Consider the following 10,099-nt stretch of genomic DNA (forward strand, 5'->3'; position numbering starts at 1 on the left):
ATGATGATATATCTTTTCCCATCCTTTTACTTTTAACCTATGTCTTTTTATTTACTATTAAAGTGTTAACCTATCTATCTTTGTACTTAATATTTAAAGTGTCTGTAATTGTCATCGTCATTTCCTCTTCTTCCTCTTCTTTTTATTTTTATTTTTTGCAGTACTAGGGATTGAACCTAAGGGTACTTTATCACTGAGCTTTATTCCCAGCCCTTTAAACAAACTATTTTAAAAATTTTGAAATGGTCTTGAAGAGTTGCTGAGGCTGGCATTACATTTGCAATCCTTGTACCTCAGCCACTTAAGTAGCTGGAATTCAGGTATGTATCACCATGCCCAGCTTAAAGGATACTTCTTATGGACAATATGCAGTTGGATGTCACTTGTTTAAAAAATCCAACTGACGTTTTAATTGGGATCTTTAGATCATTTTCTTTTACTGTGTTTTATCATACTGTCGGGTTTAAATATACCATTTTGCTACTTGTTTTTTATCTTTCCCATCTGTTCTTTGTCCCCTACTCTCTTTTTATCTTCTTTTGGGTTAATTGAGGATTTTATAGTCAAATTTTTGATATACATTAACTTGAGAATTTTCTCCTTTTCAGACAGCCATATTTAGTGCTCTAAATTTCCTTTTCAGTACTTCTTTAACTACTTCCCCAAATTTTGATATATTTCTCTTCCATTCAGTTCCAGATACATCCTAATTTCCACGTTGACTTCATCTTTGACCCATAGGTTATTTGTTTATTTATTTATTTATTTATTTTAAAAAGACACATTTATTCAGCATCATGATCCGACTATTACATTTAGCAATCAACAGCATGGGTGCAAAAAAAAAAAAAAGATAAAGTCCACATTAAAACCCTTTGCTGGAATGCTTTACACTTTCCACAGAACAGAAACTAAAATAACCTGTTATACAATTAGTCACAAATACAGTCCTCGTTTTTTTGCCCATACACATGAATATTGTCTAAACCACGTCTTCTTTGTAGCGCTAGACCCTGCCACCACTATGCTTGTCTGAGTTCACAAATCTGTTGTAACCTGTAGCTTCCCTGTCACTTCTCTGGCTCTTCTCTCCTGCTAAGCTGTTTCCTGGCAGTATTAAAACTTTCTGCCACTGCCATAGCTACTGCTGCTGCTGGAACTACCATAGCCACCTTGGTTTCATAGTTTGGCAAAGTATAGGCCCCCACCACCATAAGATCCAGAGCTTCTGCCTCCAAAGTTTCCACCCTTCATTGCTCTGGCTAGAATTTCCAGTACTACATTATATAGGAGTGGTGAGAGTAGACATCCTTTCTTGTTTGAGATTTTAGAGGAAATACTTTCAGTTTTTCCCCATTCTCTATGATGTTGGCTTTGGGTTTGTCATATGTAACCTTTATGATATTGAGGTAAGTTTCTTCTATTCTTACTTTCTTCAGTATCTTTTTCATGAATAGGTGCTGAGTTTTGTTGCATTTATTAAAATGACTGTGATTTTTGTCCTTAATTCTATTTATGTGGTGATTCGTCTATGTTGAATGATTCTTGCATCCCTAGAGTAAAACCAACCTGGCCATGATGTACAATCTTCTTAAGATGTTGCTGACTGCAATTTCCTTATATTTTATTTATGTTCATCAGGGATATTGGTATGTAGTTTTCTTTCTTTAATGTGTCCTTGTGTCCTTGTCTGGTTTTGGTATGAAGGTGGTAATGGCTTCATAGAATGAACTTGGAAGTATTCCACCCTTTCTGTTTCATGGAATAATTGAGGAGCATTGATGCTAATTCTTCTTTAAAGCTCCTGTAGAATTCAGTCCCAAGCTTTTCTTTGTTGGAAGGCTTTGTTGTTACCGTTCTAGTCTCATTGCTTGTTATTAGTCTGTTTAGATTTTCTATATCCTCTTGATAGAATTTTGGCAGATCATATGTGTATAAAACCATATTGGTTTCTTCCAGATTTTCTAACATAAGTTTCCATAATAGCCCATAATGATCTTCTGGATTTCTGTGATGTCTATGGTAATATCTCCTTTTCACCTCTAATTTTATTATTTTCAGTCTTCTCTTTTTCTTTTGGTTAGTTTGCCTAAGGATTTATCAGTCTTGTTTATCTTTTCAAAGAGCCAGTGCTTCACTGATTCTTTGTATTTTTAAAAATTCTGTATTTCATTGATTTTGGTTTTGATCTTAATTATTTTCTTCCTTCTGCTGGCTTTTGGAATTGGTTTGTTCTTGTTTTTCTAGGGCCTTTAGATGATGCATCTTTAGGTTATTTGTGATCTTTCTGATTTTCTTATGCATGCATTCCTAGCCATAAACTTTCTTCTTAGAACTGCTTTATAGTGTCCCAAAGTTCTGGTTATATTGTGCTACTATTCTAGTTTGCTTCTAAAAATATTTAAATTTCTTCCCTAATTTCTTCTGTTACTCATTCATTGTTCAAAGTGTATTGTTCAATTTCCTTGTGTTCATATAGTTTATATAGTTATATAGTTTGTCTTGGTGTTGATTTCTAATTTTATCCCATTGTGATCTCATAAAATGCAAAGGATTACATCAGGTTTTGTTTTGTTTTTGCTAGGAGTTGCTTTGTATGCCTGGTAATTTTTTTATTGGATTCTTGATATTGTGAATTTGACTTTATTGGGTGCTGGATATGTTTTTAAATTCACATAAGTAAATAAAATACTCATGAGCCATATTTTGTGACAGTTAAATTACAAATATTTTCATCTTTTTGGGTTTACATCTAAGTTTTGTTAAGTGGATAAAAGCAGAACTTAAGGGCCAATATTTACTCACTACTACTATGGCACCACCACTGTCCTTATGAGTACAGTGTTCTGTGATTACAAGATTTTTCCACTGTGATTAGTGGGAACAAAAACTATTCTTGGCCCTATGTGACCACCAGGGATTTTTCTTTCTAATCATTTTGAATTGCTTTGTCATCCATATTGGGTGTTTTCTTACCTATATATATTGGTTAATATTCCCTGAAGACTGAAAGGGATCCCTTTGCTTATCTGTGGCTGGCTCTCCCCCCTTCTCACTCTCTGTCTCTCTCTTTCTCTCTCTCTCTCTCTCTCCCTCCCTCCCCCTCTCCTCTGCAAATCTCTCCTTTCCAGTCTTTTACCCTGCAAATCTAACCTTGGCCTCCTTGAACCTCCCCTGCATCTTAACCCAGGAAGACCACTGAGCTCCACTTGGGTTTCTCTCTCCAGGCAGTGAACTAGAATATTTGTAGGACTCACCTTGTTTGTTTCTCTGTCCTGCATTGCCTGTTGCTCAATATCTGAAAAATCGTTGTTTCATATAGTTTGTCTGGACTTTTTAGTTCTTCCAGGATAAGTCTGGTTTTTTTTTTACTCCATCTTGGCTGATAGAGATGTTTTGACTACCATCTTTAATTGTGAGGGCCAGGCATTGGTGAAATGAATACAGTCCAATGAAGCAGGATGTTTTCAATTTATTCTGTAGCATAAGTCAAGTTAGGAGAAAAGATATCACTTTTATTTTGGTGAAAAACTGCACATTTTAAAAAATGTTCATCAGTTCCCTGGATTTCATTTTTAGAGAAGAAAAAAACTCAGCCAGCTTTATTATAACATTACAGCTTCCCAAATAAGTTACATCTAATTCTTACTGACAGCTTTGTAGAAACCACTAGCAAAAAGGGAACTAAAATGAACATTATTCAGTAAGTCAAATTAGCATTCCTGAAATATGGAGTTATATAATGCTCTCAGTAGTGATGAGCTTTAATGGATGCCTTCAGTCATGTGATTTCTAAGTCACAAACCCGAGGGTTCCTTGCAGGCATATTTTAGAATTATATGGTCACATGTTACATCAGTAGGAAGAGAACAAAAACCCTTTTATAACCAACATCACTGTTCTCCTTGCTTGCATTATCTGTACCCTTAGTGCCAGTGACAGCACTGGAAACAATGTCCACCCAGGGCCAGCCCCCCTGCCTTCCCCAGTCCCTCAGGATTTTTAGTAGGAGGTTATTTCAAGTATCCCCCAAATATTTAGTCATATGGTCCCACTTCCAAGAAATGGTCACAATCAGCTGGAGTCTATAGACTGACTTCCTAGGACCCCTGGGGCATACTTTCTGCTATGCAGACATTGCATGGGGAGATGGTTTCACTAGTTATATTTTGCCATTTAGAATGTCTAGCAGAGCAGTCTTGTTAAGGGCCAGAGAGAGTAAGCATGGCCTTATCTGGCACCAACCTTTGTAATCCCATAGGTTTTGTTTTTTTTAAATCAGAGTTCCAGGCTAAGTGAAGCATGGAGAGGGTATGATTTTCTGATATTTTGTTTTAGTTCAGTCACATCTTTTGGTACACACCCTGCTCCATATCTAAACACAGTATTTATGTTAGAGATAGAGTAGTAGCTGACTGCAGCATAAGCACTGTGTTTAGGAGTGTCAAGGACTAAATGTCAATGGAAGTAAATTAGCAAATTGTATATATTAAAAGAAAGTTAAAAGTAGAATAACAGCCAGATTTAGTCTTGGAAACAAAAACAGAGAGAGATGCAATTTATCACTTCAAGCAAGTTTGTTTTTAAGGGAGTATTTCGATGCATCCAGTGAGGCCAGTGGCCATGGCCTGTGACCATGATGATGAACTCTTGAGCCCATTTAATCTTTCCTCCTATCCCAGCAGGCTCTCCTCCTGATTCTTTTGTTTGGTTCCTCCAGTTTTCCCAGTCTCGAAACCTCAGTTTTTTTGATTTTTTTAATCCTTTGCCCATCACAGGTGCCTCTGCAGTCAGAATCTCACTCCATGCCCAGAGGCTGACCCTGCTCGTGATGAAGGGGGTGCCCCTCTTCCGAAGTTGTGTGGATCTGGATTAAACCCCAGGTTCCCTCACAGGACATTCAGGTCATCTGAGGGCCTCTGCTTCTCTAAGCTCTTTGTCATGACATGCTCCTGTGAGCCCCACCTTCCGCGTCATGTTGGTCTGTCCTGCTCCTCATTGTCCTGTGCACTCTTGCCTCAGAGCTATGCTCAGCCTTTCTCTTTGCTTCCTGGAGTACCTTGAATTAACCTCTGTCATAACTGTCTCAGTCTGGGTGACTTAAAACAGCAGAAGCCTGTTCCCTTGCAGTGCTGGAGACCACATGGCTGAGAGCGAGGTTGGGAAGGGCTGGCTCTTCCTGGGTTCCCCCCCTCCCTTCTAGCTCCGGAGATCTTTGACATCCCTTGGCTTATGGGTCTCTGCCTTCATCTTCAGGTGGTGGTCTCCCTAAGTGTGTGTCCAGTCTCCCCTCTTCATAAGGATGCCAGCCATACTGGATTAGGGGTCCACCCTGCTTCAGTATGACCCCATCTTAAGTAGCTACATCTTCAACCGATTTCCAGATAAGGTCCACTTCAAGGCACAATGTGAATTTTGTGGACACGATTCAATCCAAAGCAATCCTACTCTGTGTTCAAGTGGAGGGTCAGGAGGAACTTGGGGTGGGATGGTAAGACACGTGACCTGTTAAAGGTCTGAGGGGCTCTGGAATAAGCTGGCTCTGCCATGCTTGTTGGCTCATAGCCCCGTGTCATTGAAGTCTCACCCAAGCAGGTTTCTGTGGAACCCACCTGGGAAGTGTTGCGTTCTGTCCTGGACTTCTGGTTTGACAAGTCCATGAATGCTTACTTATAATCTGAAAGACTGGACTGTGATCAGGACCCAGAGCAGAGAGAGGGAAGCTGCTCCTGGAAGTCGTGGGGCTGAGGCCACATCAGAGGGACAGCAGAGCCTAGTCACCCCAGCAGGGACTTGCTGCTTGCCAGTGTGCACAACCACATTTTACAGATGACCAGCTCCATCTTGCTGTATTGTCCCTTCCAAATCATAGCCAGCAACTCCAGGGGTGTCCTTCTCTATTACTAGAGCATTCTGTTCGCTGCCCAGTGATATCTCCTAATGATTAGAGGCTAGTAGAGTCCCCATTCCTCTCAGACTTGGTTCTAAAGATCCCATGGAGGAAATTCTATTTCAGCAAAGTGAGGGCTTAATTAAGTAAATACACATTTAATTTCCTGTGCTTGGTAGCTTTCAAGAGACAATCAGTCATTTGCTCTAAAGTGTGTTTCAGGCATTCATGGGGTGCTTATTAACCTCCAAATGCCACCGTCTCAGTGGGGTTTGACCTGAGAAAGACATTTTACTGGTAACAGAGAGCTGCACAGCAGGGGCTGCTTCCGCACACGGTACTAAAAGGATCCAGCATGGACTGTGCTCCCTTGCAGTCATGGAAGCTTGTGTGGGAAAATGGAGAAAAATAATAATGAGGCTTCTATCTCTCTCTGTGCAGCTGATACCTATGTGGTTGCCAATGATTCAGTCGAACATCAAGGTAAGTTACCTCTGGGTTCATTGGAATCTGTTCTCTCCCGAGAACATCAGAACATTCATAGTGATTGTTGATGCTCCACTTACTGTCAGGAAAGAGAAATTCACCCCGCTTCTGGTCTTAGAGGGCTGATAATGCAGGAGACCCTGTGGGTCAGGTAAGGGGCCTGCAGGCAGAGGGCAACAGCAAGAGCCTCTGTCCCTCTGCCCATTGTTGATGAGGATGCAGGTGGGGGGCGCATCCCTGGGTCTGAGCAAGGCTCAGTCTGCTGATTAGAATGCAGGCTCCAAAGCTATCCTGTCCTTGGAGGATATCCATGGGATCTGATCCCAGGCACATCCAGTGATGTTTCCTGACCACTAAGATTGATTTTCTGTGATGGGCAAAATTCTATTAATAACATTGAATGAATGACAGAATTGAGCTAGAAGGAACCTCTCCCCTTGTTTTACATATGAGGACATTTAAGACCAAAAGAAGATGGACTTGAATAGGGTCCCACAGCCTGGAGGGGAAAGACCCCAACAAAATCTAGGTCCCAATTCCAGGCCTCACCTGGAGTGATGTTCTGTAATTTTAAGGGCAAAAGTACTTCATGACTAGCAGATGTAGTTATGGGGGCTTGGCATCAAGACCAGCCCCATCCACAATGCTAGGAGTATGGAGGACGGGGGAGAGGACAGCACCTCTCTAGCTGGATTTCTCCTCCCAGTTGGGGAAGGAAGAGGGTCACAGGGAGCCCCACCCAATTGCCAGGCACAGAAAGAGGGCAGGCAGCTGTCAACAGTGCTGGAAGCCTTTGTGTCCTGACTGGCAACAGGGCTATACGTGGCCACTGGCGGTGCCCGGCATGTGCCCTGCTGGAGACCTCATCTCATACCAGGCACTAGTTTTCACTGTGGAAAGTTGAGCAGCCTGTGCTCCTGGGAGCATTCTGAGCCGCTGTTCCTCTGCTTCAGGGCACTCTGTGGTGACTTCATATCCCAGAAAGTGCTGGAAGAGGCCTGTAGAACTTGCTGAGAAGCTAGCAGAAGGAAGAAAAGCTTTCTGCCTAGCTTTTTCATGTCCCAGGACATGAGGACAGAGACTATAATAATATTAAACTGTAACGGGCACCCACTGTGACAAGTCCTCTAAAGGCTCTGTTAACTCCCTCGGGCTTTACAGAAGCCCCCTGAAGTAAGCGTTACTGTCCCCCCACCCCTCCCTGGAGGAACCCCTGACCCAGATTGATGAGCCAGGCTCCAGAGCTGCCCCTGGAGGGGCCAGCATTTGAACCTGGGAGTCTGGTAGCAGAGTCAGGCACTATGATACCAGGCCCACGTGGTGAATAGCTGTCTGGGACAAGCATATGTCAACCCAGTTGCGGGTTTGTCAGTTTTGCCTTCCTGTTACAGTGAGTCAGTCAAGATGGGCATGTCATTATTTGATGGACTTGGGCCACGTTGACTCTAGAAGGGGGCCTGTCCCATGTCCCCCACCCTGAGAATTGCCAGATTCGAGGGCTTCTCTTTTCCAAGTCAGAACCCATGAGCAGAGTAAGCCCCGCCTACAGAGCAGCCCCTGTTGAGCCCCCTGGGCTGCCCAAGCCTAGCAGGAAGGAGCTGACCTTGTACCCTTTCTTAACAGCACTTGTCTGCCGGCCTCCAGCTTCGCCTCCAGGCCATTCAGAACAACGTGAACCATCACAGCCTAAGGACGCTGCCGGGCTCGGGCCAGAGCAGTGCTGGCCTGGTGGCCCTCCGCAAGTGGCTGCAGTGCACTCAGTTCAAAATGGCCCAGGTGGAAATCCAGTCCTCGGAAGCAGCCTCTCAATTTTATCCTCTATGAGTGGACTCCTCGGCTCTCAGTGTCAACACTCTGGTTTAGCAATAATGGGTTTCAAAACAAAACGATTCGATCCAAGCAGGTTGGGGACACATTGGTACTGTACCTCCTCTTCCTAGTTTAGTAAAAGACGTGCAAAGGCCGGAGAGGGCCACAAGTGACGCTTTCTTGCTACACATGTTTCTGATGACTCCTTGGGCTATCTGATTAAGTGTTTCCTTACATTATTTTTTAAAAACCAAATCATTTTTCTTTAACTAACTTCTATTTTTTTTAAGAAAAAAAATAGACTGGTGGGTACTCAGAAAAGTTGTATAAGTCCCCCTGTTGCTATTTTTGATGATAGAGAATAAATAGGGTTTTTGAAACCTTTGTAGTGTTTTTTCTTAAAAATCCACTCTTGGCAATGCAATAAAAAACAAAAAACAACAAAAAAAAAACTTGTCACCATAAGCCAGTGACACCTGACTGAAGCTTTTTTGTCATTATCCTGGGAAAAGTGGCAGCTTGCAAGGAACATTACAAAGTGCACTTAGAAATTAGGTGGTTAAACTGTGCCAATTGGTTTCTTTGTTTTATAATATCATTTTCCAAACTGTCCAGTAATTTTTTTTATTTTTAAAACTAGTTTTTCAACTCATTAGTTCTAGGCTGTACTTTCTTGTAAGCTTTATGAATAACCACTTTAGTTTTGTGAATAATAAATTTTACTCTTTGGTTAATACTTGGATATGATTCGACTTAAAGCCGTAGATGGTATCCTGGACAGACGCGTCGTGCCTTGGCACAGGGCACAGCCCCCTGAGCGATGCCTCAGTACAGAGTTCTAGTGGTGTGAGAGCACCAAGAGTCACCACCACCATCCCTAGCGTCTGACTGCATTCCAAATGAAACTTCTCTTCTTTATCCCTGTAACGCACTGAAGAAAAGAAGACTCACGACACGTTTAAGCTGTATGTGACATGCTATTAAATGCATTTTTTATTATCTTTGTGAGCCTGGGGTTTTTTAAAATCAGTTTGTAGGGATAGAGTTTAGTTCCTGACAGCCATTTCTTCTGAATTTTTACACCTTCTAACACTCCTTAAAACTGCAGCTAGTAAGAGGAAGAGGCTTTCTTTCAGGTCATTTGTCGAGATAAGCAGAAAATTGATTTGAAGTCCCTTCTCCCAGAGGACCTGAAGGACATGAGACCACCCTACCCCTTATTTAGGGGGAGCTTCTCTTTTCCTCTGGGAGGTCTGTTGCCTGCGTGCTTCTCTGAGGAAAAGGAGGCCTTAGCTGTGCAGTGTTTCACCTGAGTTCCAGAAAGACAAGGTGACACATCTTCATTCTGTGAGACTGCAGGGAACTTTGGGCCCTGTATTAGGACTACAGACAGAAGTGGCCTTCCTTAGTATTCTACTAACATGTTGTGCTGGAAGGCCCCCTCCAAGGAGGAGCCCCCACATAGGCCCAGTCAAGCCTGACTGTGCTTCTGTGAATGTTGTGTCTTGTGTTATAATAAGTTGTGCATCTGTTAATCTCACTTGTAAAGCGACAGCTTTGAGGGTATGTGCAATCTCTGTGTAGCCAGGGTCTGGCAGTCTGTGTTTAATTATAATTAATGTCTGTTGTACTGAAAGGATTCAGTGAGGCACCAGGTCTTTTTTGACATACCCAGTGGGCTCAGCAAAGGCTGGCTTGTGACATTCTCTTTTTGTGCAAGGATTCCTGGTGAAAGTTCCAGAAGCAGGCTAATGGATGAGACTGCTTTCCCTGGTAGGGAGGGGCTTTGCTGACCCCTCATCTGGGCTCAGCCACGGGCCTGGCTCTTGGCTAGCCCTGTGCCTGGCCCACCCCAGGCAGCCTGGGTTTTGGTGGCCCTATTCTACCATTAGACATGGACCAAGATTATCTCTA

At 42.5% G+C, this 10,099-nt stretch overlaps 1 protein-coding gene across 1 annotated transcript in view; it reads left to right on the plus strand.

Moving 5' to 3' along the window:
• Positions 1 to 9,443, plus strand: part of Unc79 (unc-79 homolog, NALCN channel complex subunit) — a 252,433-nt gene extending 242,990 nt beyond the window's left edge. The window contains 2 exon segments of the mRNA XM_047541641.1: positions 6,332 to 6,373; positions 8,000 to 9,443. Of these exon segments, the coding sequence (XP_047397597.1) occupies positions 6,332 to 6,373; positions 8,000 to 8,200 (243 nt within the window). The 3' untranslated portion in view covers positions 8,201 to 9,443.
• The last annotated feature ends 656 nt before the right edge of the window (positions 9,444 to 10,099 follow it).

Source organism: Sciurus carolinensis, chromosome 2, assembly GCF_902686445.1.
Source record: "Sciurus carolinensis chromosome 2, mSciCar1.2, whole genome shotgun sequence".
Classification (NCBI taxonomy): domain Eukaryota; kingdom Metazoa; phylum Chordata; class Mammalia; order Rodentia; family Sciuridae; genus Sciurus; species Sciurus carolinensis.